This window comes from Atractosteus spatula, chromosome 7 (genome assembly GCF_055471065.1).
Source record: "Atractosteus spatula isolate fAtrSpa1 chromosome 7, fAtrSpa1.hap1, whole genome shotgun sequence".
In the NCBI taxonomy this organism is placed as follows: Eukaryota; Metazoa; Chordata; class Actinopteri; order Semionotiformes; family Lepisosteidae; genus Atractosteus; species Atractosteus spatula.
Window position 1 is genome coordinate 28,168,699 of NC_142712.1, and position 18,785 is coordinate 28,187,483.

At 35.8% G+C, this 18,785-nt stretch overlaps 1 protein-coding gene across 7 annotated transcripts in view; it reads left to right on the top strand.

The window, feature by feature from the left end:
• Window positions 1–18,785, top strand: part of tead3a (TEA domain family member 3 a) — a 96,210-nt gene that overhangs the window by 21,482 nt on the left and 55,943 nt on the right. For all 7 annotated transcript variants that reach the window (XM_088920809.1, XM_088920811.1, XM_088920806.1 and 4 more), the window contains one exon: window positions 2,166–2,412. In XM_088920809.1, coding sequence (XP_088776935.1) covers window positions 2,289–2,412 — 124 coding nt within the window. In that variant the 5' untranslated portion in view covers window positions 2,166–2,288. The remainder of the gene's footprint in view (window positions 1–2,165; window positions 2,413–18,785) is intronic.

Genomic DNA, 18,785 nt, shown 5'->3' on the forward strand with positions numbered 1-18,785 from the left:
TAAGATTCATTTGTCATCTGGCAAGTTCAGGGACTTAAAAAAATAAAATGAAACAAGAGTTCAAGATTTTCATTCTTATGCAGAGCCTTATTGTCTTTAATTTGTGTGAAATTATTCTTGGGAAAGATCGAAGAAAAAGCTTAGATTTATATTCAAGAGTACCATCTCTGCGTTAAAGCAAACTAATGATAAAAAAAGTTCTCTCTAAATTGACTTCTGTGCATACTGGAAAAGTTTAAATACTTGTTGAATGCTGTTTGGAAAATATAATAATTTGAAAAAATTCTTCCACACTGTGGATCCTTTCTGTTATTACAACCAAATGTATTTTGTTCTACTTTACCAAACTTATTTAGTTGAGAGTGATGTTTAAAAGGATAGAGGGAGTCTCATTTTGGTCTGTTATTAATGCAGCCGGGAAGTATGCTGGAGACAAATGGGGGTTCCATTAGTATTTGTTTCCGGAACCACCTCTTTTTTAATATCTTGCAGTTCACAAACCTGACACCTTTGATTTACATTTTCCAAGTAAAGTGTATAGGGGTCTGTGGATGTTGTGGCTGAGAAGAATGAGGCTTGTAATGCAAAAAGTGATTTAAAAGGAAGACACACTTGTACTTCCAAATCCCATGTGGAAACAAATATTTTCATCATAGTTCTAGAGAAATGAATCATAGTTCACAGCCACAATGGTTATCACCACAAATGGCAGTATCATACTCCTCCAACTCGGTGAGTCACAACTTACTAAGTCCCCTTTGACCTGGAATGTTTTATTGAATTGGTCATTTCTTGTAAATTTGCAGAAGATCAGCTTTATAGTTACTTGTTCTCCACACAGAGATATGAATTTTTATTTCTGTATTGTAAAATGTAATCATGAGGAGGGCAAAGGGGATTAAAGTCAGCCAAACCAACCAAAAAAACAATTTTGGATGTATAAAGAGTGGCATTATAATACAAATACTATACTACTATAGTACTATAATACTAATCCAATATAAATTTGTTGTATAGTTAATACCTCTTAGTATATTTGCATTTTTAATGTTTCACTTTATACATCCCATGTCCATGTTGTTTTAATAATTTTAACCCAAACTGTTTTGGAAGGAAAATCAGTTTTATTCCCTGTTGGATTTCTTTGGGGATTAAGTTCAGTAAATACCCCAACATCCATTTTTTACAGCATTTTTTAGCATTAACTGAAGTGTGCTCTCTGAGGTTGTTTTAAGATGAGCTTTCTTAGACTTAATGAAAAATGAATTCTATTTTTCACAAATCATTAAAGACTTTATAAGTAGTTTAGTGTTATAGGAATGGCCTTAGAACTCATGCTAATAATAATTATAATTGTTTGATTTATATAATGTGTTTATTCTCAAAGGTTCCTGTAGCCCCCACCTGTGTGACAGGTATTATGTTCCTGGTGAGCTTAAGAAGTAAGATAATTGCAGTCAACTCATTACTTGCAGGGGTTAGGGATTCTGAGTAACGCGTAAAGCCAAATTTGCATATAGTCAAATTTTACCCTATAAGCCTGTTAAAATTCTCCTACTAACCTCTTACAGTAATTCAAGATATTAAATGTAAGTATAAGACGACCGTATGGGCTAACTACCTACCTAACGCAGGCATGCTTACCGAATTTATCAGAGAATAAAGCATTTTTTAAATATATATTTTTTTGTTTTCCGGAGCTGACAGAGTAAAGCTGCGACCGCATAAGTAGAGAGCACATAAGTTACAAGTCGACTGTACTTCACCAGTTGAATTAAAGAGTATTAAACAGTAAATTAAATTAATTTATGGTATCGTGATTGTCCAAGTCCAGAGTGACAGGTCCACACCTCTGCATGGACAATGCCTTGGAATCTTTCACTTTACATCTTCAAATTTTGAAAATCCCTTTTTACCCTCTCATCTGAAAGAAGGCACCTTTATAAACTTTACACCACAGTGTAGGTCACCTGACCAATGCATTGGTTTGGAAATTGTAGTCCAGAGGGAACAGTGCTCCTTAAGTGGGTCCACTTACACCTGTAAACTGATGGTCCTTGGAGGTCTCCCACACCCAGACTTGCTTAGCTTCTAGGTTCCTTTGAGATTAATGTGCCAGTTGGAATCTTTGCTCTAGCAAACAATTGTTATCTCTCTTTCTGCAGTCCTCTGTCCAGGGCTCAGTACTGGGCCCAGGAGGAGCCGCCACCATTGCGTCTAACGAGTGGAGCGCGAACGGCAGCCCAGAGGAGGGGCGGGAGGATGGTGGTGATGGGCTGGACAAAACAATGGACGGTGACGCAGAGGGTGTGTGGAGCCCAGATATTGAGCAGAGCTTCCAGGAAGCTCTGGCCATCTACCCCCCATGTGGGCGCCGTAAAATCATCCTCTCAGACGAAGGAAAAATGTATGGTGAGTGGCCCTGGCCAAGAATAAGTTATCTATCTAACATGGTACTCTTGATTTCTTTCAAATACATGTCTTTGGAGTTTGCACATATGCAGATCAATTGACTATAGGCAGCATTGACTAAAAATGTATGACAGCTCAAGTACAAAGCAGAGTAGAGACAGGGACACCCACATTTTATAGCTGGGCCTTGTGCATCATGCAGGCTTGGTGCAGGTATTCATACAGTGGATTGGTGTGGGAAATGTAAATTAGCCCATTGTATTTGGGGGGTGCTCCTTTTAATACAGCAGATCTCTGTAATCGTGGGTTCTTACAAGATTATGAATTATTGTGAATTATTCATTTTGCTTGTTTGGTTGCTAGTAACTCTTTGTTCCAAAGATGATTTTAAGGTTTTCTTGTTTCAGGATAACATCGACAACATGCTTCAAACATCCACAGTTCTTTTTGCCACGTGCCCCGTTTTCTTTCTTACATAGACATTCACACTTGACAGAAATGGAGTCTTGTGTTCTGGTCTTAGCCTGTCGGAAGGTTATATTGTGATGTCTTGTTCTTGACCTTGCAAGGTCATGCATGGCCTTGTCCTGGGCTTTGGGGCATTTGGTCTTGGTCTCATTCATAACAGTTCTGTTATCTTATCTCATATTCTTATTTTTGCAGTAACTACCAATCTTTTTTTCCTAACACAAACTTAACATAAATTTGATAAGGACATGTAAGATGTCATCTGGCTTCAAGCTGCTGACTCGAGTATAAAATTATTGCAATAGCTTTCACAATAAACTGACTCACACCTGCCATGAATTAAATGTTCTTTGATATATGATGTGTGTTTTTAGAAAAATAAAGGAAAAACACAGAAAGGAACCCAAACGTCATGATTATTAAAAGAACATCTTTATGACATCAGTAATTTTGAACAACACCTGGGTGCACACAAGGTTTCGACTAGACCATGCACAATGATATGCTAATTTGTGTATACAAAAGACCAGTCAGTGGGGAGATCCAAGTCTCCTTCCTGTCTCCTTAGAGACAGAAAGGAGGGTTCAGTTGCTACAGAACTTGTAGTTATTTATTGACCGACAACCTCACTACATGATCAAATTCTGCCTCATTTACTGGCCTTCATCCTAATATGACCACACCGCAGCAGTACGACTCACGTGCTCCTGTAATTCGTGTAAGAACAGATTTCTCTGAGAGCAGTTATGACATAGCCAGATGTAAACCCCATTAAATAGCTGAGGAATGAGCTGGGATAATGTGTGGCATCTGGGGATCAGAGACCAATTGAAGAAGCACATACTTGTCCAGGCTTTACAATAAGAATTACAGAAAATTCCACAACTGCATTTGCTACCTTGTGCAAAGCATGCATTGCTGAAGTACGTGTGTTGCTTACAACAATGCACAGTGGTCACACAAGCTATGAGGTATAGAAACTGTTGATCACAAGTGTTAATCGGCATGATGAATATACCATTGTCATGTCTATTCAATGAAATGTCAGTGCACCTACTAAAAATACATTTTCCTAATAACTGTTAACTTGTTGCCATTATGATTGATTTGTTTATTTTTTTTATTCTGAGTATATAATGTTATAATGTTTACTGTATGGCATAGTGCAAACAAACCTGATACTTGTTTGTCATCACATTTCTTTGGATTGTCATTTTACCAGTAATACCGAAACAACTCCTAGGTTCAAAATAAAAAAAATATGGGGAATGTCATTCTGTAATCAGTTCCCTTGTTGCAGTGTATTGAGCATACAATACACTTTATCTATTGTAAATTCCTGTTTTTATTCCATCATGTTAACATGTTTTGGAAATAGTAGTCCAAAATCCTCCTAATGTGAGCATTCACTAACAAACTAAGAATGTTAAGTAAATTTTATCAGAAAGTCCTATCCTGTATCTCTTAAGTAGATCACAAACTTGTGTACGTTGCAAAGCTTTCAGAAATGCATATATACAAGAACTAATGTACAGCATTTTGAAACTACCATTAAAGACATAGTAAAATCCAATGACAGTGTGTATAACTTTGATTGTGACAACCAAAGAATAATACTTCAAATACTGAAGACTGGTAGGTAAATTTTTAATCAAAATTCATTGGAAACAAATGTCAGTATTCTTGTGAATTTAATGGATATTGCTAAGCACAGCTTGCAGAATGAAACTGCCCAAAATATAAATATATAAAACTTTGCTAATTAAAATAATGCTTATATGCTTTTTATATAACAGCCTAGTGATATGCTTATTTACTGGTACTGTATATCTGGTGAGAATTTATTGCTTTTTGCTTTTAGTCTGTTTTTTTAAGGCATCAAATAATGCATGCATGTGCAAGACAGTTTTCTCATAATTTAGTAGAAAGAAACTGCATACATACTGTGCAAGAAAATTAGTCTACAGAAATCTGGTCTCATCCTTTTTGTTGATTTTGGGTAAACCTTTGCTTTACATAAGAAGATTAAAGGGAGTTGGTCACTGCAGTCTGTCTCCTTTATTGTGACAAATGTGCAACATGAATTTTGTATGGATTTTGTACACCTTCTCAAAGTGTATTCCTGTACTAAGTAGAATTAGTGCTCAGAAGAAAGACAATAGACCTAATTTTATACATTTGGCTAGTTTATTGCTGTTTGCATGTTGTTTATTGCTGCCTTTTAAGGTTTTTGGTTTCATATCTGAAAGATCTAGGCTTGATCTTGGTCAGCATCTCAAAATTTTGTTTGTGACCACACCTTTGACTTATATTTTAATTTGTGTCCTCTGGACCTAGTTGAATAGAAACCAACCTAAAGAGAAGGCCGTCTTCATTGTGAAGGCTCTGAGTACTGATGTGGGTTGGTCTTGGCAGTGGAGATTTAGCTGGAAGGAGTATCCTTGTGCAACAACAGGGTGCCTGAGGAATTGGCTGTGTGTTGCTACACAGAGACATCATTATTTCATTGGTTGAATTGTTTTTATTGTTCTTTAGAGACAAAGTCCAGCAGGCAACACTTACTGATGTGCAGATCCTCAATGTCTATTGAATATCTACATTATGCCTATATAAAAGGATCTTCACACTGCAAAGTCCAAAATTGGCCAAATGAACAAGATGCAATATTCCAAATTCCAACAGAAGTCAATGTTTTTTAAAAAAATATAGTGACTAATGTGCTTAAACAATGCAGAAAGGAGCAAGTTGCAAAATATAGAGAAAACATCTGAAGTGCTAAATAACATTGACAGAATATCTGACACATTTATTGTGAAAATGATGAGTCATGTGTATATTGCAGATTGTCTAATAATTTATAATAGAACAATTGTGTCAAAGAAACAAAATCATCACCACACTGAAATGATGGATGGTTGTGAACCCCAGGAAGCTGGATTGTCCACATATAATTTTTGTGTGTTGTCAAGCAGGATGTCAGGTGAGCTTTGACAGAGATACTGAAATAGTTAGACTTAACTTCACAGTGACTCATGTGAGTGAGCTGCTTTCAGTGAATCATGAGGTTATCTGCTTAACTTTACATCTTAAAAATAATTGTAAGATCCCCCTAAAGCACAAGTATCCAATAGTTGTCCTGGAGGGCTGGTGTGTCTGCAGGTGTTTTTTCCAACTCGGCTTTTAACAAGATAAACCAGTTGGTTACTGTCTTAACAGGACCAATTTAACTGTTTCTCCCAGGTCTTCAGGTGCTGCTGGTTTTAAGAGACCAGGAAAAAATGTAGACCAGTGGTTCTCAAACAATGGTACGCTTACCACTTGTGGTACGCAGAGCACTGCCAGGTGGTACGCCAAATGACCCTGGAACTTTGCTGTGTGCACTGAAAAATTGGGACCGGTTTTCATATTTTCTATTTTAATCAAATTAGTTTGTGTCGAATATGCAGCCTGTGTACTACGATACAGCGCGCGCTAATACTTGAGTGGACACAAGAGCAATTATGTAATTCTATACCATTCTATAGGAATGCGTGCTAGGAACTCAAGTGACCAATTGTATTTAAAAAAAGTTATCTCCAGCAAATAGGGAGGTAGGAGAATGTATGTGATTTTGGAACAATGCCAATGTTGTAAGCACAAGAATGCATACAAATGCGTGCTACGAACGTTGGCAATTTTGTGAGCATAGGAAAGCATGATGGATAACAGAAAAATATTTAAGAACTGTTCTAGGTTAATTTGAGAAAAATACACCAAGCGTCTCTGTGTTTCGCTCCCATGCACATGAAATAAAAACTTTTTAACTTCTGAGACAGACTCCTGAAACGGAAACGGGAAAAAATGCAAGCTTGCAGATTGCTAAAGCAGGTAAGCCCCATACTATTTTTGAAGAATTTTATTTACCATTGACAAAAGAGCTGACACGTATTATGTGTGGAGAAAAAGCTGCTGAACAGCTCGACATGCTGTTCCCTCCGAAAAACACAGTCCTCATAGAATTATTGAAATGGCTGATGATATCAAAAGTACACTGATAGAGTGCGTTCAGATGAGCAGATGCCTTTCACTGCAATTAGATGAGTCTGTAGATGTCGTTAATTTGGCCAATTTGCTAATTTACGTTATATACGAGTTTGAGGGTATGTCCCATGAGGACTTTCTGTTCTGTAAGCCACTACCAACAGGAACTACAGGAGAGCACATGTTTCAGCTTCTGAATGAATTTATCGAAGAGAATGGCATCGACTGGATAAAATGCATCAGAGTTTGTACAGACGGTGCTAGAGCGATGACAAGACGACACAGCGGTGTAGTTGCACGAATTAGAGAGGTTGCTCCAGAAAAGTGGACGCACTGCAGCATCCACCGCGAGGCCTGAGCCGTCAAGAAAATACCTGACGATTTAAAATCTGTTAGACTGTGGTGAATTGTATCAAGTAAAAGTACAGGCAAATATTTTTTAACTTTTTTAGTTCAAATCAGAAAATGACAAAACATTTCAAATGTTTAGCATGAATCACCGTCATCTAAACTTGTATGGGCTTTTAATCAACTTCAGTGGCTCCAATTACTTGCAATGAACTGCGTAGATGTTTTTTTGCACAAACAAATGAGCTATTTTTACTTTATCATGCAGGAACAACTAAATTAAGAAAAGAGGCTTTTCAAGGTTTGAGTTAATCCTGTCAGCCGGGTTAATGTGAAGACTTGAGATGAAAGCTCGAGGAGCTATTGGTACTGTATTTTCCAGCTTTGTGTACCTGTGTCATGGATTGTATGCAGTTTCATGATTGATAAATGAACGTCTTGGTGATTTTATCAGGTAAAACCCAATAGAAGAAATTAGGAAACTGAAAATGACATCTGAATCATAAAAATGTGGTGAAGGCATTTAATCTATCCAAAATCCTCATAGCTACTTAAATACCAACAATAAACCAGAAAAAACATTATTTAGATTTTGCACTTTTTGAAGGTAGTTTGTTTGTAAGTTGTTTGCTGTGGCACAGTGCTTAACTTTCAAAGGACAAAAATAAAATTACATAGTGAAGTTCAGATGAGGCTTTTCAAAATTAGAAACAAACATTTGTATTCCTGTATAAACTACTGAGATTGCTAAATGTAGTGTAAGCAATTGGATAAGGCTTATTTTATATGGCACATTGAATGGTCTGGTAACTCAGAAAAGCAGTACATTTTAATATTTTAACTGCATCTTAGTTTGTCTGTACTTACTCAAAAATAGTGTTAATATTGAAATGGCCACATGCAAGCCTAAGGCCTGGAATAGATTAATCCACCGTGCATTGGAACCTAACCTGTTTATCTGGGGTGAGAACATTTGGGTTCTTTTTCCCGACACCAACCAAGCGATAAGTAAAACAGCATTCGAGGGTCATATTAGGCACACCCCCACATTATGAATTTAACCATTATTTAGATTTTTTTCTGATTTGTAATACAAATGTAACTCTGCTGACTCAGATGACGAATGGATGTTGTAAACTTTGTTCTCTGGTGAGACGATTTCCAAATGAAATGAATAACATTCTGAATGTTTTATCAAATCCCTGTAATTAAATAAACACAAGGCTAAAGTAAATCCATATAACAAAATTCACCTGATTGAGTTTCACACTGGAGTAGCAAGATTGCATTACCAATAAGACAAATATTTGTCAGATCTTCTTTAATTCCAATAGAATTTATTTGAAAGCCATTTTTTTAAATGGCAAGTATCTTTATTTTAGTTGTCAGGAAAATAAAAAATAGTTTCTTCTGAAAGCTTCCTAGCAGTATAAGCTTATTGCTAAACTAAAACCTTAAAATTTTAAGCTTAAAATTTTAGTTTTAAATCTTTCTGTATATCTACTTGAATTTGCTGAATTGATACCTTAAGAACAATAAGCATACATTTGTGACTGTAATAATATCTTCAGTTAACTAGTATAATTTAAATATGAAAGATGTCTTTTTCTTTTAGTAAGCTGTGTCAGATTGTATAGTGTGATCCCAAAGATAACACCATTGTTTTGGTCATGGTAAGAGAATTGCCAGTGTGTAGGCTGGAGAATGCTAGTGCTCCCACAGCACTGGGTGGTATTTTGACCCTTTCCTCCTCCTGTAGAATAGGCCTGGACTGAGGCCCACATTCCAGTCATTTTTCTCCTGCTTGCAAGGGACAGGCATTCCTCAGCCGCTCAGGCCCAGCCTGCAGCCCTGTGACAGGAAATATGATCCTGATGTGACAGAAAGGGAAGGTTTGTTTCAACAGCCAGGCATTTTCTCCTTTTGTGGAAGTACTTCCCAGCAAGGCCGTCAGCCGTCCTTGCCTCCACAACGACTATCCTCTTTCATCTGTGTGCTGCTTTCAGTGCTGAGAAAATCCCTGCTAAAACCCCGACATGCTCCTCCTCTATCGAACGTGGTCCAATGTGGTGATGCTTTTCAGTCTTGGTATTAAGTGTGTGCATCACTAATGTGAATATTAAGGAGCACAGTGCACTGTGAAGTCAGGAGCAGTATGAAAACGCTACAAGTAACACAAGATTCTTTTAGTAGTTTTTATAACAAATATTAATACTGGGAATGGCATAATGTTTATGAGAGCAAAACTACCCAGCAATATAGATGGAAGTCCATGTTTTTATAATTTAAGCTGCTTAAAGTTCGTCTACTCTATTCATGCCTAATACAATGGCATGCTCCCTTTCAATCATAAATCCCTTAATTTTAATTCTTCCTATTTTCTACCACAGTAAAACCTTGCAGAAGCGCTATGGCTATCAATTTGAGGAATGTTAGATTATTGCATGTTGTCTTCTCAGTTATAGGCAAAATGGAAATTGTGAAATTACTTATGTCAAGCTTTAGGAGGGTAGAAGACAAAAGCTAAAATCAGTAACATGTTTCATGCTCTAGAAGGATCTCCTTCAGTATTGGGTATTTTTAGTATACCAAACACAGAGAATCCACAGGATCTAAGGTGCCTTAAAGGGGAACTTCAGTCCCAACTTTCTCATACTTGGTATGAAATCTTGGTAACAAAATAAATTAATTGACGGTATAGAAAATTTTTACAAATTTCAAATAAAACAGAAAATTGTGAAGTTTGTGAAAGTACTTTATGATCGCCATGTTGTCGCAAACTGGGGGTTTGCACAAATTGTGATGTAAAACCGCCTGCTCAATAGTTCCTATAAGCAAAAGTGGAAACATGGTCCTAAAACAACATTAATCTTTTTTGCCTTTCTCAAATCGCATATATATTTTAAACAATGCCCCGCTGTTGAGTATTTGGCTTTTCAGAACATAGTGATTTGACACAAAACGGAAGATCGGATCAGCAGAAAGTCATACCGTTTCGTTTTTCAAGGAATATTGAGCTGCCAAGAGATGGGCACTAAACATGGGTACTGAATTTCAGATACCAAAAACTGTCTTCAAATCAGGTGCCATTCCTACCATTTTTTCTCTTAAAAAGCAACCGATGAAAAGTGAACGCAGTGAGAGGTTGATATCGTTGCTTGATAGAAAAATAGAAAAAAATCTTCTTGACGTAAGTTATATTTTTTATCACTTTGATTTTTTTAATCATAATTTTATCATAATAGGTCAAGATGTGCAATACATATGATTTTACAACTAAGAGCAATATTCCTATCACATTAAAGGAATGTATTCAAAAAGATGTGCTTGTTTACAATGTAATAGTGCCAGGTCACTGGATGTTTTGTTGTCTTATTCTGAATCACAGAACATTATGGCAATATGATGCTATGTATACCTGGAAATTTAATCTTTTTTGTGGTGTAAATTGGAGGTTTTACATGTAACTGTGAGCGTTTTACTTTCATTGTGGTTTGAAATGCACTTATCAATAGCGATTCTTTATAACCCCAAAATATAAGAATAGCATTGCAGTTCCCCTTTAAAACAAAGAGATCACTGCAGATGAATGGTACTTTCCTAATTGTACTAAAGAAAATGAGAAGGATAATTAATTGACCCTTATTTCAACTCTCACAAAGAATGGGACCTTTAGCGACTATACCAACAGATTATAGGGAAAAATGTAACACCTGTCTATAAAAGGGGTAAAAAAACTGATCCAGGAAAATATATAAGCATTTCAGTCTAAGTCTGGTACTGTGAGGCAAAGCTATGGAAACATTAGTTAAATTAATTCCTTTAATCTAGAAGAATACTTAAAATTGATAGAATTTTAAGATGCGGTCTAAAACGTTTTTACTTAATTGAAATTTATTATAGCAATTCTTCGGATTCTTTGGAGAAGCATTTGAAATTTAACATTTTTACAAGTGGAAAATTATACATATCGCATGGGTGGTTCTGAGCTGTAGGAAGCTGCACTCAGAAACAATCTCTGTTTTTGTAGATGTAGAAAAAGGCTAACTGAATGCTTGGTTATAAAGTAAAATTGGTGGCACTTTACTTGCAGCATTACTGTAAAAAAATAAGACTTCTTTTATAATTTTACTTCCAGTTTTGTTCATTGTACCACGTAAAGGATGTTACGGCCCTAGAAAGATTTCAAATAAGAGCATGTGGAATAATTCTTGGTCTCTGAGGTTTAGTATATATGAGTAGGTTAACGGTGATAAATCTCTTCTGTCTAGATCTCCTCTAAGTAAATACAATCCTAAAGGGTATATACAGGGTCAATCCAGGGGACTTGTTCATACTCAGAAGTATAACAAGGACACAGGAATACAAATGAAAACTAAAAGTGAATTCAGATAAGTTAAAAAATATTAAATACTTCGTTGCACAAAGTTAGCAGTATCTGGAACATGATTCCCAGTCAAGTGGCTGAGGCTTGTTTTGAAAAGTGGCTGGAAGAAATTTTAGATTCACTTAGTAACTTAATTAATAAATTACTAAAATGGCTATACTAATTTGCAGCCATTTTACAACAGTGGCAATTCCTGTAGTGGTCTTAACTCTGATACCATGTGAGCTTTTGAAGGTGTAACTGAATAGAATGAGTTGCCAGTGTGGGTACTTTGATTGGTTATGGTGAAGGGGGCAGATGATGCAGGAAAGACACAAGCTTGAATGTTATACCAAATAAAGAGTTTCAGGCAGACTGCAAATTAGTTACCTCAGTTTAGTTCTGTATAGCTTTATAGAAAATACAAATTTGTACTTTAGTCACTGCAACATTTTGTATTGTTTTAATAAATGCTGCTTAAAAACAGACATTCTGGAAATGCTAAAAGACATGTATGACCTGATTGTGTGCTGTGCTGCCTGTCCACCTTTGTCAGCACCTGATTTGGTAACATATAGGTAGTTATATGTCATCATAGCTAGGCAGCCATTGGGGTTGTTTTCTTGGGGAGAGCAGGACATGAAGCTGCACTCTTTCAAAATGTGTTGTCAGGGAGAAGTCTGTGCACTCCTTAAACTCCACACTGTCTCTTTCACTGTAGGAGAGAAGGGGGGAGTGGGGGCAGCAGGGGAACATCAGTTTAAAATGTTTAACAGACTGACAGAAAGGGGCATCTGCTCTGATGGTGTGGCGTGAGGCAGCACTAGGCCTCAGGAGCTTGCCAAGAGTTCAGGCGAGTGTTCAGAGGCATTAACCTCTCTGGAACTAGCATGACACAGTCGGCTCACTAGCCAGCACCTGCTGCCTCCACATTTTTTCTTTCATAGCGTATTCAATTCAATCCGTCATGCTATTGTTATTGTGTGCACCACCATAATTTCTTTAGTTGTGTACATGATTATGAGTTTTCTAGTTTTTTTTTAATTTACTTTAAATTAACTTCGGTTTAAAATGTGTCTGTATTTAAAAAGTCTTAAGAATAATATAGCATGCTTTGTCAAAGTCTTCTGTTGTAGATTTTGAGTGTTTTATTGAAAACCAATTTTTGGCATAAAAAAGCACCACCACTCTGTTGAAAACGAAAATGCTATAAAAGCATTTTGTCATCTATGCCTGAGCAGAAGTGTTGACACACCTTTTAGTATAAAAAGTAGTCTTTGTTTTTAAACAGGCAGTTGTACAGCTGCCTGTTTGATGCTTCCAGAATGGTTTTGGAAATGACAGGGTGTTTAGAAGCAAAAGCCCCCCACATGGCCCCCAAGCTTCTCTCCCTGTCTGTGTGACTCACGGAGAGCAAGTTGGAGTACGTGAAAAGACAAAATCCTAATACAAGAAGTTGTATATGGCCAATAAAGTGATCTTATCTCATCTTATTGGCATATTACAAAATTCAATAAGATTTATTACATTTTTCTCATCCTGTGTTTCCTGAATTCAGCAAACATAAACCAAATAAATGAACACTTTAAATGCAAGGGTTGATAGTCCAAAATATTTATATTTATTTCTCTTCAAAGACAAAAAATACAGATTCTGGAGAAATTTGTATTGCAGGTTTTTACAAATTGCTAAGACTTTAATGAGGTATTTTTTAACAATGTGATAAAAGCATGTTTTTTCCTTCTGTAGTGTAATTTAACCCTTGCCTGAAAAGAAATACTTTCTTAGAAGTCTACTATACTTCAGGAGCAGTCTGGGAAGAGAAGTTGAAAGTTGGCATGGTTTTAGAGCACAGAAAACCTTTTTAGCAAGATGAGAAATATTTCCGATTTAAATAGGCCAAAATATTTTTGGAGGCCATGAACTGGCCTACCCCACCTTAAAGGTATTATTATCTTATGCTAATAGCAGTGGATATTCAATTTGTCTATAGATAGAATTCTTTAGTGTAGGGGTAACCCACCACCAGTTGCAATGACTTGATAGTGAAGGGATTTTAGATGCATGTTAACAAAGTTATACTGTACATCACCAGTACCTATTTATACCTAGATAAAAATTGAACTTTAAATTCTCACATGTGGACAGTGTGTTAAAAGGGGGTCCTTTGCAGTGGAGACAACAAAAGCTTCAGTTGAAGTTCATCTATGAAAATGGAGATTATTTTGTAATACCAATAAAGTGAGGAATGAAATGCTTGTAGTCCAGCATTCGGGTATTTGAAATAATTTTTAAAGGAGGCTTAGATCTATTATTAAAATCTCTGGTTAAAATCATGTTGGAAGGTAATTAAGGTAATTAAGAGCTAAATTTTAAAAATTGAAGCTTTAATGAAGCTGGTGTTTCAGTAGTAAATGTGACAACTGGCCACCACTTGGTTAAAGAGTCCCCTCTTTCTTTAAGACTTAGCTGTGCTTGTTTTTCATGATGAGTCTCCAAACGAGCCCATGCCTGTCAGAGTGATTACCGGTTTGTGCCTGAACCAGCACAAGACAGGATCTTCAGAAATACAAACACACATGATTGTGTGCTAAGGCAAAGAGAGGGCCTCAGGATGTGTGCTTTCAACTTCTCTTGGCTGATAGTGTGCTTTCGTTTATGTTAACAAAGCAATCAAAATTATTTGCATCACACCCCAAGCAAAGAACTCTTTTTTTGTGAGTGAAAAAACCTTCTGGCTGGGTTTGCTGTTTGTAAATCAGGGTTATCCCAGAAATAAAAAAATATTTTTCCTTTGTATGGTTTCCCTTTCTTGCATAATTACAGTGTTATATTTTTCTGGTATAACAGTAAAAAATTGTGCTTCTCTGGCAAACTTAGTTTTTTTAATAGGATTGATCAAATAGTCATGGTCACATTTGAAACATTTAACATGATTTCGACGTTTTTTACTTAGTACTGTAATTTGTTTACTTGTGAAATGGCAGTAGTGTGGATAATTGGTTTTGGAAAATAACTGCAATGTTGTGAGTGAGGCCTCTTATATCCTTAAGAAAGGTACTTTGCTCAGATTGTAGAGTAAAATGCCCAGCCATATTAATCAGTATATGAGTAGGTTGCTTTAGATAAAATTAAATAAAAATAAAACTTTAATGTACACATTTTGGAAACATTTTACTTGTTATTCAAATACAAGAAAATGTGTCATAAACCTATTTCCTTGGGGAGAAAACAGGTGTGGTGTTGTTGCTCTATTAAGTACATTGACTTAAATCTCTTTTTTCTTAATTTATATTAAATGTCTTACTGAATGTATAGAATAAAATATATATGAATTATGTACATATGTGTAGTGGCTTTTTAGATGGTTACTTTGTTTTGCATAGAAGTAGATATTTGAGAATCACCTTTAAACCAGACAGAAACCTGCAGTTCTTCCAGTGTTATTTGTTTCAGAACAAGTCTTTTCTTACCTGTTATCTCAAACTGTTAGGTTTAAGTCTTTCTCTCTGCTTATTGATCTTCTAAAACATGAATTGTGTTTTATTCAGGGAAGGTTGTGAAACACTTTTATTTTTACTTAGGTAAATCAATGCAGTTGTTTCTCTTTGTGTGGTTTTCTTTGTAGTGTGTGCAAACAGACAAGTCTTTGTTCTGAAGTTCATCCATGATGTCAGACACCTTAACTTTGAAACAAATATCTTTGTGATACTAATTCTCAGTAAGGTGTATTTTTCAAAAGAGAGTTACACAAAGGTTTTAGCTGAAAAGTTAAGAGTTTTAAGCTGTAGCTGCCTTTGTTTCATCTGGTGAGATACTAGACAGCTTAGTTCTTGTGATCTGTTTACATTTTGTAAAACAATACTTATGGGTTTTTTTTCCCATGTGAATTATCATTAAGACAAATTTTATTTCAAAATTGTCCAAAGTAGTTTAAAAAGTAAGATAGTACAGGCCCCAGTTTATAAATGCTTCTGATTATACCAGGAACAGTAAGTACTGTTTTGAATTACAATGGCAAATTTTCTGTAGATGTAAAACAGATTTTGTCCTATAAAAGAAAAAAAATAGGAAACTGCTCAACAATATTCTGGAGTGGTTATTTTCAGGTTATGTTGTATATAATATCCTGGCTGCACCCCCATATTGAATTTTGTCATCCATTTCAGTATACGAGTTTGAGAGAGACTGTTGAGAATTTAACAAAAAATGTTTTCACAATTGGGCTTTGTTGTTTTTAAACATTCTTTATTTCCTTTTCAATTCCTTGATCATAATACATTTAATGTTTATGTCCTAGAAATAAGCTGTACAAATTGAACAGTATAGTTTTGTCTCAGAGGTAGGGCTGGGCGATATGGCCAAAAACATTATCACGATAAAACATTCTTATCAGTCGATATCGATAATTATCACGATAAATGTCAAATCATTATTTCTTTCAAGTTTAAACAGATTTTTTCTCCTGAGTGAAAGTTGAAGAAACCAGACAGTTAATTGGTAAATTAAACAACTCTTTATTTTAAGAACACAACAAACACTTGCCAAACAGCAGAAACATTCTACAAATCTGAGGTAGAGAGTATTCAAGTCTTTTTTTTTTCAAAATATGCATGAGTAAAATTTACAAAATAAATATCTTAATAGAAAAATTAAATACTGCAGTGTGATAAAACACACATAGAAGATGGCTCAGACAGACTGCAAAGTTTAAAGTGCTCTGTTTTATGTCTGATCGTAAAAAGCCAAAATATCTCCAAATTACCGAAGTTGAATGACTTTTTCTTTCGACGATGTCATCGTCCTTTGAGCTGGTAAATGGCAGCACTACATTTGCTTCAGTGGCGCTCATTTCTCCACTCTAACTACAATCCTGTCAGCCACCACCGTTTGGGTAAACAACACCACGTTAGCTGCCCGGTCTGCAACACGCACGCGCACTCGCGCAGTATTTTGTGCGCATGCGCATATCATGTCAAGCATAAACATATATATTGAACATTTAGCGAACTTTTGTTAAAATTATATAGAGGAAAATTATATCGCGATAATTATTGTTATCGAATTATCGCCCAGCACTACTCAGAGGTAAATAATTTTAGTTATTTATAAATCAGATTATATAGTTATATGTTTTTATAAATCAGACACACCTGAAGAAGGCTTCATGGCTGAAATGTTGTGTTTTCTTTCTTCTTTTTTTCAGCATGGAATAAACCTGTTACTTGTTCCTTTGCAGCCTATGCATGCTGACACAGCTACCCACCTGAACTACATAATTTTTTATATTTGTGTTAAGGTTTAGAATTGCTCTAAGTTGTCATCTATTTTTTTGGTGAACTAGGCTATATCATGGAGAAAAATATTCCTACGCTGATTTCTAATGCTTTCTTCCCCCACCTGTATACTCATGCTCTGTTTTGTTTTGTGTGCTGTTTCTTAAACATTAGTAAATCAAGGATCTCCTTTTTAACCCTTCCAAAATAACCCTTGTTGTGCACATACTGAAAATAATCAAAGTAGCAAGTGGGTCTATGTAGGGTAGGAGGAACAAATGCATTGGCATTTCATGAAGCTCCAAAATATACTGAGAAATTAATAGTAAGAGAATATCAATATAAAATAAATATGAAATTTATGAATATGAAATCAACAATCAACTTGATTAAAGCAGTAAAAATAACAAACTGTGTATTGGGAAGGTAAACACTCACACACAGTTGAATGTGTAACATAGCTCATGTTCAAAGAACATAGAGACAAGTTGTGAATTTTTTTAGTATGACTAAACATAAGCCTCTTTTGCAAGTTACAGGTTGTTGCTAATGGAAGAAAATCACAGTTCACTAACAAGATCTTTGTAGGAGGGAATATTCCATTTTTAGTTTTTCTCAACCACGCAAACTGTACCTTTATGTATACATAGGGCTATAATCCCTGAAGTTGCTAAGTCATATGCTACCCGGTGTTTGGGGACATTCTGTCATGGTTCATTCAGTACAGATTTGTTGAGGCAACAACCCAAGTCAGATATAATACCAGTTTAGTTTGGGTTTGATGCCACAGAAAAATGTTTTGGCAAGAGACATATTGACTGAGCCCATATGGCCTATCCAGCCTATTATATTGGAAGCTTGGTGGTTACTGTTGGGGATTTTTTTTAAATAATCACAAAGTGAATTGCAAAAATTAACAATAAGGGAATCGTATGAAATTATCCTCACAGCTTTACTATTATTCCATTATTATATGTATTGGACAAGAGAGCAACTTTACTGGTATGAAGTGGTACAGGAAATGTTTTTCTCTGTTTTTTCTTTTGGATGTACTGCATAGGAAATTGAATCCAGTGGTTTAGCCTTGTGACTTTTTTCCCTCATTGGCTTGAGAATAGAAAAGTTGCGGAAGCAAGTCAGCAGTTTTAGATGGAAAAGTTTTTTTTTGCATTTTATGAAATGCCTGATTCAAGGAAATGGGGGATCTGTTTTGTGGATCCTGAATTTTGCCAGTGTGCTGTGCAGAAAGACAGGCGCTTATATTGCTTTACATTCAGGCTGAATTCAGGGAATTCATTTGTGGGTTGGGTGGTTTAAGGGGCAAAATATATATATTTTCAAATAAAACCCTGAAAATTGAAAATGGAAAGCTTTCTCATAATAGTATGGGGTCATCAATGGAGCACATTTTTAAAATGGATTTCAGACATAGAAATCCCAGAAAACTTGAGAAAGAAATTAGCATGCACGCTATTGTTTCTCCTTTCTTCAGCGAATTGGCAAGGGATCAGTGTTATTCTTGTGACTGAAACTCAGCTAAAATCTTAAAGAGAGGTACTGTGTAGACCTACATATTAGGGTGACAGTTTAAGAATTTTTACATGTGACAGAATACCCTGTGCTGAGGTAGCAGTATTATTAAACCTGATCTACACCACCTGACCTATTAAGAGTACAGAACTGGCTGTATTGTTTATAGCAGTGGTTCTCAAACTTTTTGGACCAAGTACCACCCCTGATCAAAGCTAAGCATCCAAGTACCACCTACAAGTCATCTTCTCATAAGAACCACAGAAAATGTCAATGATCAACATGAACGCATGTGCGGGCATGTGTGCATAAACACATATAATAAAAACAGCACTGAGCACTTAGCAGAGCTAGTTTTGGTGGCC